This window comes from Carassius auratus, chromosome 36 (assembly GCF_003368295.1).
Source record: "Carassius auratus strain Wakin chromosome 36, ASM336829v1, whole genome shotgun sequence".
NCBI lineage: Eukaryota > Metazoa > Chordata > Actinopteri > Cypriniformes > Cyprinidae > Carassius > Carassius auratus.
In genome coordinates, this window is record NC_039278.1 from 12,666,963 (window position 1) to 12,683,159 (window position 16,197).

Below are 16,197 nucleotides of genomic sequence, written 5' to 3' on the forward strand. Positions count from 1 at the left end.
ACGTACAACTTAATTTTGGAAACTTTGTCCATGTTTAGCATGGGAATCCAACTCTTTAACAGTGTAAAAAACTCAGTATGCATGAAATAGCATTTCACCCCCCTTTAATAATTTCATTAAGTATAGTAAATAGAAACTTTAAAAATCTGCCATTGCAGTGAGACAATTAATCAAGAAACAATATATTGAAAACAAGTCTGAATATCTTTTGCAGTGGATTTTTCACTGTTTTTTCAGTAGACACACTTTGGAGTACATCAGAAGTTTTCTTTGTTGAATATAAACTCAGTTCCAGATTCAGTGTGTGAAATGCACTGCTTCCCCAGAGCTTTGGCCAAAGCTGTAGGACCACATAGAAAAACGCCTACTTTTGAACTGAAAGAAGATGAAAAAATACTAGTTATTAATGCACAGGAAGAGTAGAAAGCCTTATCCCTGCTGTTATTTACCACACTCTACATACCCTGGGTGTTGGGTAGAGATGGTGCTGAACTCTTTGTCCCAGTTGGGTTTGCCGTACCGAGTCTTCTGCTTAAGCCCAGTAATGGGATCATCTTCCGCCTGATATTGAACTCTCCAATGGGCCGCCTTTAAACAGTTATCAAAAGTATGAGTGCCGAAGTATTTCTTTTTTCAAAATAGTTCACAGTGTCATTTAACAAGCAAGTCTTTTCACCCACCTCAGCATCCTTCCAGCGCGTTAGATAAAAGTTGTAACTGAGGAAATCGCTCATGTCTTTCTCCATCATCTGTCTTTCCAAGCTCTGCAGCAGGTCTGCAAACCATTCGAAAGCCTGTGTCTCCGGACACAGCCAATAGAAATAGATCTGCAGAGGTCAATGGTCAGAACATTAAATGTTTAGCTAACATATGTATGAACTGACACCACAGACTAACCCGCTGTTTTCTGAGGTTCTCGTCAATTTTGAGATTTTAGGCTATTTTGCTTCCATTACTTGACTTCTTGCAGACTAGTGGAAAGTAAACAAATACACATTTAATTGTTTATTTTATTATATTTAACTGGAGCAGTTAGGTGATATCAATTACTTACAATTGTTACCATATTCGCCTGTAGTATTTTGCCTTAAAGGTGCTGTAGGGAACTTTTGTAAAAAAAAATATTTTTTACATATTTATTAAACCTGTCATTATGTCCTGACAGTAGAATATGAGACAGATAATCTGTGAAAAAAATCAAGCTCCTCTGGCTCCTCCCAGTGGTCCTATTGCCATTTGCAGAAACTCCATCGCTCCCGGTAAAAAATAACCAATCAGAGCTGCGGTCCGTAACTTTGTTTGTGTTCAAAATGTAGAAAAAATTATATAATAAGCGAGTACACCATTTTCCAAACTGTGTTTTTGGCTTGTCCTGAATCACTAGGGTGCACCTATAATAAGTGTTTATATTCTGACTATTTTAGATTGCTTCGGGGGCACCGCGGCGGAGTAACCCAGTACCTTTGTGATTCTTCATAGACATAAACAGAGAGAAGTAGTTCCGGCAACAATGTTCTTCCGCAAGACGCAAGCAGTTCTGTTTATTAACCGCTAGAGCGTCAAAAGTTCCCTACCACAGCTTTAAAAGAAACACTGTACATTTTGGCGCTCTAACGGTTAATAAACAGAACAGCACGCCTGCCGCGGAAGGACATTCTAACCGGAACTACTTCTCCAAGTTTCCGTCTATGCCGATTCACGCAGGTATGTGTTACTCCGCAGCGGTGACGACCTGGACAGGCTACAATAGTTCACAAAAATCACTTAATTTAAATGTACCGTGGGTTTATTTCGGATGTACTCACCCATTATATTTGCATTACATTCAAATTGTGAACACAGAAAAAGTTACACAGTGTTGCTTTAAAAGCTATCATCCTAAAGCTGAAATTTATGAGCTTTAATGAATAAAACTACAAAATAAACATGGCATCTGCAAAGACATTAAACAAAAGATGTTGTTCTGTCATTCAAAGCCTGAATAGCTAAACTTAGTGCTGTATATCACCTTTTTGGTGAAGACATTTTTGTTCTCCTGGACGTGTTTGTACCACACAGACTTCAGAACAGAAGCGAAAGGTGTCACACCAATACCAGCACCGACCAGCATCACGACTTCATAACGAAAGACATCCTCGCTGGCCGTCCCAAAAGGCCCATCCACAGCCACCCTACACAGAGAAAAACAGACATTATGCACAAAAGACTAGCAAACGCATCCTTACAGGACGTTCCAAAGAAATAACTGAGCATTGTGTTGTTCACTTATCATTTATAAACGTGATAAGTTATTCATTTGTATTCTCTCAGTTCTCTACTGCAGGAGGAAGAAATTAGGAAACATATAAGGAGAAATAGAAAGAAAAATTCAGTCATGTTGCAATCAACATATTGCCTACCAACTTCTCACCAGAAACCCAGCATCTCCACACTTCTCTTTTTCTCAACTATGATTGTACATTCATATCCCTTTTTGCACAGATATTTTCCCTTTTTACAAGTGAGACTTGTAAAAAGGGACTAGTACTATTACAAGCACTACATCTGTTATTCAAGAAACTCAGATTAAAAAATACAGTTCACCCAAAAACAAGCTTTTTATCATCATTAATTCAGCCTTGTGTGATTCTTCTGAAGATGATGTTTTAAAGAAAATTCTTGTCCATACGATGAAAGTCAATGGGGTCCAAAACAACATTGAAATTCATATAGCTTTGGAACAACATTAAGGTGAGTAAATGCTGACAGACTCCTTTTAATTATTAATCTGTCACTTTAATCTTACTTTGGTAGTGCCCAAGCATCCTGCACCACGGTTTTGTCACCGCCACAGGCCGTATAAAGGGCTTGTGTCCAATCTCCAACAATTCGGATATGCACGCTTAAGTGGTCTTCCTCCGGGGCAGAGGTCAAGGTAAAGGGATGCCACTCTAGCTGAGAAATGGACGGGCACTTGATGAAAACATACTGACCGACCTCCATCTTAAAGCCCTTCTTCTTCATCTGCAGCTCAAGGGTCTTGGATGGGTGCATCACAACCTGTAAAGTGACTCAATACAGTAAGAGGGGAAGAAATCCATTGGGGCCTAATCAAATTTTGACTGACTAACCTTGGTGATAACCACTTTCTGCTGTGAGCGATAGAAGCGCACCAGTCTCTCACATACATATAGAATCATGGGGCCAACCACCCACTTCCATGTCTGTAAAAGGAAGTACATGTTTTTGAGATGCATCACAATGATTAAAGAAATGCTAGATGTATTTGTGATTATTTTAGGATATACCATCGGGGGATTCCCAGCAAAGACAGGTTCTGGGCAGTCGGTACCATTCTTTCCCCAGGTCTCGAACCGGCTGTGACATTCATCTGGGTTGTGTACTTTTACACTTTCTAGAGTCTGGCCTCGCACAATACGCCTACACAGAGACACACACAATGTTAGTGCATAAATAATGCATGATAATAAGATCATCAATAAGATGCACCTTGCTGAATGAAAGTATAGATTAAATTATTTACATCTACTAATGCATTTGTTTATTCAAAATAAGCACATTTAAATTAAATAGTTTTAGTTAAAAAAAAAGAAAAAAAAAAAAGAATAACATTAATTGATCAAAAACCCTAACCCGACTCCATGTAGCACCAAACCAATGAAAAAGACGATGAACAGGTGATGGGTGAACCAGAACACCTCGAAATATGACCTTCGGATGACCTCCATGGAGGAGGTGATGATGAGGATGAGGGCGAGGGTGATGACCACCCCTGTTAGTCCTGCTATAGTAGTAAACATCACTATGGTTGGGTTCTGGAAAGTCACAAATACAAAAATGACAACATGAAACATTACTCAAAATGTTTTACATTAAACAATCATTATATTAAGAAAACAAAAACAAAGATAAAGCAGTGTGCAAATATCTGAACTGTGCAATTTCAGACTACCATTACACTACCATTCAAATGTTTTGGGGCAGCAAGTTTCGTTTAAATTAATACTTTTTATTCAGCAAGGACATATTAAATGATTTTAAAGTGACCATTTATAATTCTACAAAATATATGTATTTCAAATAAATTATGTTATTTTGAACTGTTGAATCCTGAAAAAAAAAAAACGATCACAGTTTTCACAACTGCTAATAATAGATGTTTCTTGAGCACCAAATCAGCATATTAGTATGATTTCTGAAGGATCATGGGATACTAATGACTGGAGTAATAACTGCTGAAAATTGAGCTTTGCATTCACAGGAATAAATGACATTTAAAAGTATATTAAAATAGAAATTAATAATTTTAAATGGTAAAAATTTTTGAACGGTAGTGTATATACTGCAGAGATTGTGTGTAGTTGTAATATAGGCATCATTTTATTAAAAAAAATATTTTCATTTTATTAATTTATATATTTTACCCTAAGCCACAAAATTGATCAAATATGTCATAGCGGCTGTCTCTGATGATTTTTTATATCAGTCATAGGAAGTGTGTGTAGGTTGTATTTCAACATGGCACTATAAATGTTTTGTTATGATCATGGGCTTCTCATCCCCTCTGTGTTCTATTTCTGGCTATTGTCCACTGGGTCATCAAAGCAACACCATGGCAACTGAATTTTTGTAAATCGCGTGATCACAACAGCGGCAGCAGCATGATGGTTATGTGATGTAACCGTGGGCGGAAGTGGGAGGGTTTTTTCCTGTGGGGCTGAAGTGAAATCAGAGGTTCCTTGCATAATAAACGGGGTGCTGCTTCAGAGTCAGGGCTTTAAAGGCAACTTCTGCTAACACTGAGACTGTGAAAGTTATATGTACACTAATGTGAGTGAATGAAATGAGTTAAAACCTTGCAAAACTGGTCTGGAAAGACTCACCGTCTCATTGGTTCTGATAGGATTCAGGTAGGATCTGTTGTCATTGTTGCCAATCTGAGAAAGCACGTAAGGGAGGTAACTGCTGTTGATCATAAGCTGGGAATCCATGAATCTCTCAAAGTTGAACAAGTGAGCTATGATGTGGATGGCTGGAAGAAAATGCAAGGCTTACAGTAATTTATCCTTAAAATATCAAAAATACTTTTAGAAGAAAAATAAAACTGTCACTGAGGTGGAACAAGGCACATATTTGTAACTTATATATCCCCACATATTAGTAGTATAAAAGTACATGTTATTACCTTTTGAAAGAGGACTGCCCCAGTGATATATATGTTCAAAAGTGTAAATTATGTGAACGTTTCTTTCTTACTGTACCTGTGTGGAGGGCAATCATGTAGGCCACTAGTTTGTGGAAAGTAAGGTTTCTGTCCAGCTGGCGGGCTGCAGTGCGGCTACAGTACTGTGATCACACACACACACACACACACACACAAACACACACACACCATTAATGAGGAGATTCAGGCTTTTTCACTTTTCATTACCTGAAGTGGATAAGCCTTTCACTTTCGCTCTGTTGCTCCTTTCCTGACCTGTATGGATCCGCGCAGGAACGAGAGCAGGTTTCTGCAGATGGGCAGCAGGATCAACATGCAGTTAAAATTCAGACATGCAGCTGGAGCTCTGGCCCATGAGAGAGCATGCTTAGAAAGAGAGAGAGAGAGAATGAGCCATAGAGAATTTTCATTTCCCATTTTAATCTCTAAACAACATATTCACTGATTCATTAAAAAACTGTACTTATAGAGATATAATGTAACAATAACTAGCTGAGTGCAATATACAAATATGAAATTAAAGTGAAAATATACATTTTATATAATTAACACTGTAGTGTGTCTTGATATTATATTTAACTACACATTATACAGCATACATTTAAAAAAAGCAGTTACATCAATATAATAATTTACAAAAAATAAAATACATTCATTATATTTGTATATTATTGAATACATTATTTGTTTAAAATGTATAAATGATCTGACACTTACCCCAAGGATGACTCTAGTATAATAGTATCTTTCAACCAGAAATGCCAAGTAAAAGTGCACAAAGAGAAACACATTGATGCCAAGCCATACCAGCTGAAAAACAGAATAAATGGTGTTTGAGATGTTTTGCAGACTGATGAAGTAATTATATAAAGTATAGAGCCGAACACATACACACACTACACAATTAAAAACAATTAAGAACTTTAAAACCCAAAGATTATAAAGATTGTAAAAAGAATTTAAAGGTTATTTCAGTTTAAGAAACCAAAAATAAAAGCATAGCTTACAATAACAAAAATGGAAAGTCCTTCATTTGCAGCAAAGTTCCCCATGATGTTGAAACGTGGAGAAAGAAAAGATGAAGTGAAGTGAGGATGAAAGATTTTGAAGAAAGCCACAAGACAAAAAGGGATTTGATATATGAAGCAGAGAAGTAAATCAGGAAATATCGTCACAACTGTGAGCCCATGAGAAAACATCAAGCAACGGTCCTTAACCTGAAGTGGATGGTCAGAGGATCTCTCAGTTCTCTTCCTGCTTTATTGTTTAGTCTGTCATCTAGTGTTTTTTTTATGTTAGTTGTAATATGGTTATATGATTTACATAATTTTCCTGCATTTGTTACTATCTTTCTCTTGAAGCATTGGGTTTTAACTGAAGTTATCAGAAATGTTTCTAAATAAATAACAAGGAAAACTGGAAAAACTGAAAACAAATAAACCGTGTGTACCTTCATGCACCACATATCATTCTCCTTTATTTTTTTTATTTTTTTTCATGGGTTTGGCTGACAGTTGCGCATATCAAAAGCAGTGAGGCGATCTATACAGTGCTGAAGGACCAATTTTAAGGGAGTTTCCAGATGTAACCTGATCACAAAGTCTTGCAGAATGAAGAAACTCAAAGCATTCGTCTCCCCACAGGGGGGCAGTAAAGTTAGAATACAATCATCTACTGCCCTCAATGAAAATATTTTTTTTTTCTTTTTACTTTTTGTAGGAAAAATCTGAAAATAATGTGTAAACGAGGACCCCAGATGATACAAGTTCAAAAACAGGAGTGTAAACAAAGAATGGAAAAACAATAAATTTAATTCTACTTTGCAGGATTACGAAGGTCCTGGCAACCCAAATGTCCAAAAAAAATTATCACGATCCAAAAGTCCTTACATTTTGAAAGCAATTCTGAATTGCTTGAATTTAGGCCATATCAAATCATATGATGGGAAACTCTAATATGACCTATCAGAACTTATTTCAGTCTTATACACAGTATGAACAGAGTAATAGATAATATAAACTAGAATAAATTATTACTAATGAACCTGAGAGGTTGTCAGACATTTTTCAGAAAGCAATGGCTTCAAGGTGGTGGAAATATTAACAGCTTATCATTCAAACAAATAATAATAATAAAAAAAAAATTATTTGCTTTAAATAATCCAGACACAGAGAGCATGGAAGCTATGACATTCTTAAAACCAACACCGAACGAGGGACAAAGTGCTCCCACATCACATGACAAAAGCAGCGGTTCCATCATATTAGGGAATTTCACGTGCACTTCAGTGATACATGCTGGCTCACTTGCCTTGTAAACAAAACAAGTATAAGTATATTCATCTCAAAGTTCAACAAATGTTGACTTTTCCATTTCACCATTAAGTATCATGGCAGAACTCTAACATTTTAATTTAATTCCTCCCTTTTTATCCTTAAAGGGCATTTCATGAGGTAAAGGTACTGTCATCATTTCTTCACTCTCATGATCCAAATGGAATTATTATTATTTTTTTAATTCTTTGGAACGCAAGAGAAAATATTTCATATAAGAGAATTGTTTTTGTCCATGCAATGAATATCAGTGAGGTCCAAAACAACATCAGACCACATTAACGTTTGTTGTACAAAAAACTTGCGCTTTGCTCACACTGCGCCGCACAAACTCTGCCCAATGTCCCCTATGTTAACGCTGGGTGGATCATCACCAACGTCTTCCCCTGATGGCTTGGTCCTCTCGGAGCCAGACTGGGAAAGCGTCCCACGGAGCAGGCAGAGGGGTCCACAGCACTCCCAAAAGCCCTGGGCTGGACTGGATGAGAAGAGTTGCCTGCATGGGTGGCAAAACTGGTAAAAGAGCAACATAAAGAACACAGCTGTGGCGTAACCCAACAACAGCGACAGTTCTAACACGGGGACATCCACCAATTGGTAGATCTCAGTCCGGTGGACGTACCACATCGAAGTCAGCCCTGTGTTCTCCACAAAACGGAGGGAATAATACACAGCGAGGCGCCTCCATGCCTGACCCTTATCAATCAGGTCAGGGTCATTCAATCTGAGCTGCACGGCAGACCAGCAGAACACGTTGATGCCGGCGTACAGGAAGGTCAGCATGCAGAGGACAGTAGTGGTCCCGACACGGGTCAATGTCTTCTCGATGTTCTCTGGGAATGGAGAGCGGCTGCTCCAGAAGAGAACCCACGGGTGCAGAAAGAACAGGATGAAGTTGGCCGACACCACTGGAAGCACCCATACCTTCAACACAGAGCTGAAGAGGACCAGAACGGTCACGCGTGTGGCGATCTCAAACCCTCGCCACAGAAACACACACAGGTATGCCAATGGACGCACGGAGACTTCATAATCATCGTAACGTATCTTTATGGCAAGAATATTGCAGCGTAGGGCTCCATATACAATTGAAAGAAGGGAAATGACCATCAGTGTACCTGGCAGAGAGCAAAAAGAATGAAAAATGATTACATTAAATCCAATATAAACATACTTTGTGGTAAAAAGCAACTGAAAGCTTTTGCATCAGATAAGTGGAATAAAGTACTCTACTGGGTGTGGAGGCCCTAATATGCAGAAATATATATTATTTTACATCAAGAAATGACTTGATATCTAACCCATTTCCAAGCTGCACACAGAAGAGTAAAAATAAATAAATGTATAAATAAATATGGAAATAAATACATAAATATGGAATAAATAAATATAAAAATGCATAAATAAATAAATGACTTGTTACCGCCCTCATTTCCATGTTGCACACAGAAAAGCAAAACAAATATTTCTAAATAAATAATCATGGAAATAAATACATGTGGGGATGAATAAATAAAAAAAAAAATGAATGCATTAAATAAATATATAGATAAATGTAAAAATAAATGACAGAATAAAAATTATGTTAAATAAAATAGAGAAAATAACACGTAGGAAAAAAATTAATTCAGGACTAAATTTAATGAAAATTGTGTTTTATCAAGTCATTTATTTAGTATTATTTTTATTTAGTTTAGGACTCCATTACTGTGGTGCACAACATGTTACCATTCGGTTACATACTTCACTGTGTTGTTTACTATTGTTGTTTAGTAATAAAGGATAACAAAAGCAGATACCCCGAAGGCCCAAATCCACCAGCAGTGCAAACATATGGCCTCTCCCAGCCTTCCATCTGATCTAAAGTCAGTCACCGTATCATTACTCTATGCCTCATGGGTAATGGGGTCAGACTGATTTACTGTCCATTATGAACTTCCATTTGCAATACTGCTTTCAAGGAAAGACTGCAAGGTTGACAACACATTCTTCATGTCGAGCGGATGACTACATATCTGCGAGGCACAGTTGGGTCTATCATTTTTAATATTCAGTGAAGAGTGACAGTTGATGGGTGGAGAGTAAAATTCACATTACACCAAATAACAGCTTGCAAATACCTAAGCTGTCTACAATATACAGTGGGGTACAAATGAGACCAATTTGCTTTTTTTGTAATATAATACACATTTTACATTTTCATTATTATTATAACAATCTGGATGAAAAGTCTAAATTAATGTACATGAATTTCAGAATAACTTGAAACCAAGAACATCTGACAAAACTGCAAAAAGGAATTCACATGATCAGTTTCACAAATATAATAACTTGATAATGACCTAAAAATAGTGCAGAATGTAACAGTTTATGTAATCTGAAATGCTAAAATCCTAAAAAAAAATAACAACAAAAAAAACAGTATATATGAAATGCTAAGACTTTGCAAGGCCAGATAACAAAATGACAACAAAACAAAAGAAAAGTCTAAATTATGCTGTAGAGTAGTGATCCTCAAATCTGGCTCGCAAGATCCACTTTCCTGCAGAGTTTAGCTCTAACCCTGATCAATCACACAGTTTGCTAATCAATGTCTTCAGGATCATTAGAAAATCACAGGTAGGTTTGTTTGATTAAGGTTGGAGCTAAACTCTGCAGGAAAGTGGATCTCACAAGCCAGATTTAAAGATCACTGCTCTAGAACCTTAATATGATTTAAGAAGTTGTTCTCGTTCTGAAAATTCTGAAACTTTAAAGGGGGGGTGAAATGCTATTTCATGCATACTGAGTTTTTTACACTGTTAAAGAGTTGGATTCCCATGCTTCCGGTTTGTCAAAAGTTTCGGAAAGTTTTTTTCGAGTATGGCTCTGTGTGACGTTAGATGGAGCGGAATTTCCTTATATGGGTCCTGAGGGCACTTCTGCCGGAAGAGCGCGCGCTCCCTTATAGCACAGCACTGAGAGGCTCAGCACAGCCTGATCAGAGCGAGAGCGTCGCGAAAAGTCACAAAAGAAGTGTGTTTTTGGTTGCCAGGGCAAGACAACCCTGCACAGATTACCAAAAGAGAAACAGCATTAAGGGACCAGTGGATGGAGTTTATTTTTACAGAGCATCAACGGAGTTGTGCAAGTGTTTTTGTTTATTCCCTGCATTTCGGATTGCACGTCGTTTATTTCTTAAGGATAATGCAGTCCCAACGGAAAAGGGTCACGATCGTGTGTTGGAACCACATGCCGTGAGTAAAACTGCTTCAAATATCTCTGTGTTGTTAACTTAGCTATCAGCGCGTAAGCACATCAAGTAAACAACATGCGATGTTGTCATCAAACTGCACTTTCCACATGTACAGCTTAAAAAAAAAAAAAAAAAGACGACATAAAGTGGAACTTAGTCATTTTCCAAAACCGCTAAGCAAATATATACAGTTTCAGTACATACCACATAGCATACCGCCTTTGCTGATGCTGCTCTTGTTAAATTTCAGCCTCTGGATCTGTGTCACAGCTTCCACATGCTCTCAACACAAAAGCCTCCTGGCGCTCGTGATTCTTTAGCTCTGCCCACACGTCACGCCTCTAGGCGCTCGTGTTTTTCTGGGAAAAATCGGTACAGACTATCTTTCTCTTATAAATATAATAAAAATAAAAACTTTTTGGAGTTATGAAGGATGCAGTACTACTCTATAGGTACTCAAGATTAACAGGATATTGAGTGAAAACGAGCATTTCAACCCCCCTTTAATAGTTGGACTTTTGGTTTTTATTTTTAAGAGTCACAAGAACTGGTATGTACTGTAAGTGATGAACAGGCCAAATAAAGAGTATTCATGTTTATAGAGACTTATTTTGTAATAATGACTGTCTGATTGTAAATTATCCCAAATATAAGATGACAACAAAACATTTTCTTGGATAAGTGATTAGTTGCTATAGGCAACAATCTTTGTTCCGAAATATCTGACAGCTAAAACTCTCAAGCAATCAAAGTCAAGTATTCAGGAAGGCTGGAAAATTTTAAGTAACTAACACTATGGCACTAAGCTTTCAGTTTCCTTAAAAGCCTTCATTAACCCAGTCTGTTGCCAGCAGCGCTCTATTTTAGGTGTGCCAGAATGTACTTGATACTGTGTGTGTGTGTGTGTGTGTTCTAACCTCTACCGACGGACACCCCTTTCTGCAGCACACAGATGTAGAGCTGCAGCGTGAGCTGGGGTGCAGAACCCAGGAAGGCCTGTATGACCGAGGTCCTGGCGAAAGCAGCCCGGTGGGTGACTAACTTGCCCTCCGCCTGCCCCACTTCCTGCTCCACCTCCTCGGTCTGCCCTTCCCGGGGCATCTGCTTCTTACGGGTGATGGTGACATACGGCTCCTCCACCTGTCCAGAACTACCATAGATACAGAAAGCATCCAGACACCTAAAATAATAAAAAGTGTTATTGTTTGGATGAATGATTGGTTAAAGGGGTCATATGGCTTTGCTACAAAATAACATTATTTTGTGTATTTGGTGAAATGAAATGTGTTTATTAGGGCTGGGCAACAAAATCGATTTTTCGATTAATCTTTTCTTTTTAAATGACATCGATTCGATATCGATTCATAGACAATGGACAATGCGACAGTTCGTAGAATTGCACTAAATTCAATGAAAGCTCACCAGCATTCTAGCTTATATGAGGACAGCTTTTGTAAGGCCTCAGCGACTGATATGTTCCTCTCATTGATTTAAAATGCAGAGACTAGGTCTTACAGGACAGGTAGTAGGTGCCAAAGTTTGAGTGAGTATTCCCGATGCCTAACCTTGACAACAGCACCCTATTATTATTTTATAATAATAGGGTGCAGGCAACCTTGATGATATGAGAGTGTGTTAAGAGATGGCCAAGAGAGCCTTCAGAGGCCATTCACACTAATTCAGTGAAATAAACAAGTGAATTACACATGAATCACACAGGACTGAAACACTGCTGGGCTTTATCTGAATGAGCTGGTCCAGGTTGTGTTGCTAAACTCTACTATTAGAAAAGGAAATATCAATGCTTCAATTATACACATGATCAATGCAAAAACACAGGCCGATAGAGATGGAACAGTTCACTTTGAAGCCTGGACTGGAATTGAAGCTGTCAATAACACCAATTTATATAATAATAAATCATTTCAAGCCACAAATTGTCCATAAATGGCTTGTGGCACTGGCACAGTACATGGAAAACAAATAACAGTTTGAAGTGTAATTACACAGCAAGAAAACTCCTACAGTAACATAATTTGCAAAGGGGTCATTTCGCAAAATGGGTAACTTTTATGTACCCCATGAATATATGTATAAAAGAATGACTTTATCAATGAAAAGATGACACCAACTTTTCAAATTACAGCCATTTTAGCACACCAACCACATTATCAAATTTATCTGTTACACATTTATTTTATTTTTTCAAGTACAATTTAATCTCTCTCTCTATATATAGTGTGTGTATGTGTGATTTATGTATATTTATAAAATGTATATTCCCATTATGTGATATGCCTATTTAACAATATTAAGAACATTAAGACAAAAGACAAAAATCACTTAACATTTAAAAAAGGGAATGACATCATCATCTATACTTCAGGTGAAGTGCCTTTTTTTATAGTTCTGTTAACATTACTTTGTACAGTAAATAATTTGTTCATGAAAACTGGATATGGTAATATTATTACCATTATATTCTTTATCTTATAAACTGTGCAATGTCATGGTCCTGAAAAAAGTGCTAATAATAAACTGGAGGCTATAACTATTATCGGAGCAGTCAACACTGTTACTTAATTTAAAAGCTGTAGTCATATCGAAACATAGATTATATTTTTGTCCAATAGAATGTTAACAGCTCATATGATACTATTTAAAATCACCTTATCAAAAATGAAACTGATGCATTTTATGGAAAGTCCTAGGGACATGAATCCTTAAGCCCTAAAGCCGAACCATACACACACAAACACACACACACACACACACACACACACACCTTTCATTATGTGTATTCGCTCACAATAAACATTGTTTATATCGTAATCAATTACGTGGATTGATAATTCCCATCCACAGGTTTGTGATAAGCAGACGCGCATCCAAATACACCGAGGGACAGTCGCATATTGGCCACTTACCTTATTACTGGTCCTAGTTGTAATATATGAAGCAGCAGCACTAAAGGTCTGTCTCTGCTCAGGTCTCTGTGAATAAAGATCAGTGTGAGCTGCACCAGCACGGATGGCACAAGCGTGAAGAGGAGCGTGAAACACTGCCAAATCTGATCACCAGCGGAGTGATAAGTGCTGCTCAGATACAGAGCAGCCGTCGTCTCGGCCGTAAACAAAGAGACGGACACAAGGACAGAGCTGGGAAGTCTCATCCTCACTCAACCATGTTGGTTTTCTGCTTTCGGATCTCGTGAGCCTGCATTTTGGAGTAACAGTGGACGCATCAAGCACCAGCAGCCGCAGATTGACAGCTGATCGCCGAACCAGTCTAACCTGTAGAGGGCGCAGGAAGCTCAATATTTACCGTGTCAGCAGCGTGTTTGTGTCGTCACGCTCTACCTGGGGTGCTTCCACTGATCTATAATATATATAGATCAGTGGGTGCTTCTGATTTATTTTTTGTAAAGTACACAAATAAAAAAATCTATCCGTTAAACTTCTATTTTTTAAGTACTGTAAAGACATGTAATGCTGTTTGGAATTCTCGCTAGAAATAACATTAAAAGTGCAAATCAGAAAAATACATTTACACACAAACTGACCACCAAACGCAACTTTCAGACGCCATCTTTATTTTTTTATTTATTTTTTTATGCCAATCATTATGGAATGGAATGCACAAAATTGTGGGATATCAAAGGCAGCGAAGAATACATCTATGCTGCCTTCAAAAATTTGTTCAGAAGAAGGTACCTCCGGAGACAGGAAGTGAAGCAGAATTTGTATTCCAAGTGACTTGAAAAGGAAAAGGAAAAGTTCCAGTAATTTTTTTTTCCACTAATTGCAGCTCTGCATAAATATCAACAACATGAATCAAGGTGCCATTTATAACAAGCACCAATAGATGGCGCATTTGGCACTGAAAAACAGGATAAAGCAAGAACATTTATTTAGTTTCATCTCACATAAAACGTGTTATTGTGCTTCCTTCTTAGCTATCTGTCTCTGTCAGGATCAAGCACCTGCAAGGCAGTAAACAGATCTAGACACCTTCATAACGTCTGTGTTTTTTTCCTAGGACCATGATTAACCACTTAAGATGACCCCTCCAGGCCAGCAGGACTGAGTGATTATGTTCTCACACATTTGTGTTAGCTTTTTTGAACCAATTTTAATGTTATTTTTTTTTATTGTAACTGTAATAGGATTATTGCAGCCTAATATAGTGCACTTTAAAAAAAAATGTACAGGAACTTTTCCTTTTCCTTTGTCTGAATGACAAGTTTCAAGGTGAAACTAAAAACCTTTTTTCGTAAGTTATCATGAATAAGAATTAAATCCTGTAACAATTCAGTGAAAAGCATAAGAGTGATGTTTGCATGCACACTTCATGCTTGATATAGATTCCCATAGTTTTATCAATTCACCATGCTTTGTGTAATTTTGTAGACCAATCTATAAAATGCAATGTAGGATCCCATTACTGTGTGTAATTTACAGTTTTTCAGGAACTGATTTCTGCTATGATTACGGACCCCATTCCACTCCCTCGGTTATATTCCCCTTCGGGCTCTCCGAACGGGATTAGTATTGGCGCTGGCTCAAGAGAATGTAAGATAAGTTGATATAATCTCATAGACGATCATAAACCCATAGCTCCACAAGCGAGAGAGGAAACAAGCAAAAGGTTAGAGAGGTGTAAGAAGCACAAGATGCTCTTCAGTTGTGATCAGGAGATACTGTCTATCATTTTATAGCATCATTTTATAGCATAAAACAATCAACAATGTCATTTTTAATCTGAAATCCTGTCAATGAGGTAGAAATTCTAGATTTATAGGACTACATAGTTTCAATGAAGAATGCTTTCAAGGATTAGTTCAACAAAAATGAAAATTTGCTGCACATTTACTCACACAGTGGTCAAGCATGATAATGTAGATGAAATCACGGCTCCAGTCCGTCGGTTAACATATTGTGAAGTGAAAAGCTGCGTGTTTGTAAGAAACAAATCAATCATTGATGTTTTAACTTCAAACTGTTGCTTCCAGCTAAAATACAACTCCTCTATCCATAATAATTATTCCTCCAGTGAATATTCTCCAAATATTTTACAAAGAAGAAACAAACTCATTTTGGATGGTCTGAAAGTACATCAGAAACTTTTTAATTTGGGTGAACTATTCCTTTAAGAACACTCAGAAATGGGAAAAATGGAAATTGTATTTATTTACTCTGTTTATTTTAAGCAAGCAAACAACAAATGCAACTCTGTCCAGCTTGAATAACCTTAATAAAAATCTAAACTTGTATTTCCTTGGTGGTCTTAGGTGATGCATTGTCTTGACCAGCGTGTAATAAAACTCAGCAGTAATCCAGTTGGAGTTGAGTTGTCCAAAGAAATACTAAAGAGAATGAAATGCTGTTAGACCTAATCAGTGTGTG

At 37.4% G+C, this 16,197-nt stretch overlaps 2 protein-coding genes across 2 annotated transcripts; both read right to left on the minus strand.

Annotated features, from left to right (window-relative positions):
• Nucleotides 1-87: 87 nt before the first annotated feature.
• LOC113055289 (cytochrome b-245 heavy chain) lies at nt 88-6,364 on the minus strand. The gene is made up of 13 exons (XM_026221472.1): nt 6,232-6,364; nt 5,942-6,034; nt 5,480-5,590; nt 5,262-5,346; nt 4,884-5,032; nt 3,634-3,815; nt 3,288-3,420; nt 3,111-3,203; nt 2,786-3,039; nt 2,009-2,171; nt 681-827; nt 464-588; nt 88-375 (listed from the first exon to the last, which is right to left on the minus strand). The coding sequence occupies exons 1-13, from the start codon at nt 6,274-6,276 to the stop codon at nt 258-260; spliced, it is 1,698 nt and encodes a 565-aa protein (XP_026077257.1). The 5' UTR covers nt 6,277-6,364; the 3' UTR covers nt 88-257.
• Nucleotides 6,365-7,366: 1,002 nt separating this feature from the next.
• On the minus strand, nt 7,367-14,084 carry LOC113055290 (membrane transport protein XK-like). Its single transcript, XM_026221473.1, has 3 exons — nt 13,720-14,084; nt 11,710-11,972; nt 7,367-8,675 (listed from the first exon to the last, which is right to left on the minus strand). Exons 1-3 carry the CDS (start codon nt 13,962-13,964, stop codon nt 7,870-7,872), a joined length of 1,314 nt encoding a protein of 437 aa, XP_026077258.1. The 5' UTR covers nt 13,965-14,084; the 3' UTR covers nt 7,367-7,869.
• Between the last annotated feature and the right edge of the window lie 2,113 nt (nt 14,085-16,197).

What these genes read in the sequence shown, in the direction of transcription:
- LOC113055289 (XM_026221472.1), bottom strand. Translation starts at nt 6,276, where the DNA reads ATGGGGAACTTTGCTGCAAATGAAGGACTTTCCATTTTTGTTATT. An exon ending in ATACTAGAGTCATCCTTGGG is followed by an intron (nt 5,591 to 5,941) that starts GTAAGTGTCAGA and finishes TCTCTTTCTAAG; the next exon opens with CATGCTCTCTCATGGGCCAG. An exon ending in TTGGTGCTACATGGAGTCGG is followed by an intron (nt 3,421 to 3,633) that starts GTTAGGGTTTTT and finishes GTCTCTGTGTAG; the next exon opens with GCGTATTGTGCGAGGCCAGA.
- LOC113055290 (XM_026221473.1), bottom strand. Translation starts at nt 13,964, where the DNA reads ATGAGACTTCCCAGCTCTGTCCTTGTGTCCGTCTCTTTGTTTACGGCC. An exon ending in CAACTAGGACCAGTAATAAG is followed by an intron (nt 11,973 to 13,719) that starts GTAAGTGGCCAA and finishes TTATTATTTTAG; the next exon opens with GTGTCTGGATGCTTTCTGTA. An exon ending in AGGGGTGTCCGTCGGTAGAG is followed by an intron (nt 8,676 to 11,709) that starts GTTAGAACACAC and finishes GCTCTCTGCCAG; the next exon opens with GTACACTGATGGTCATTTCC.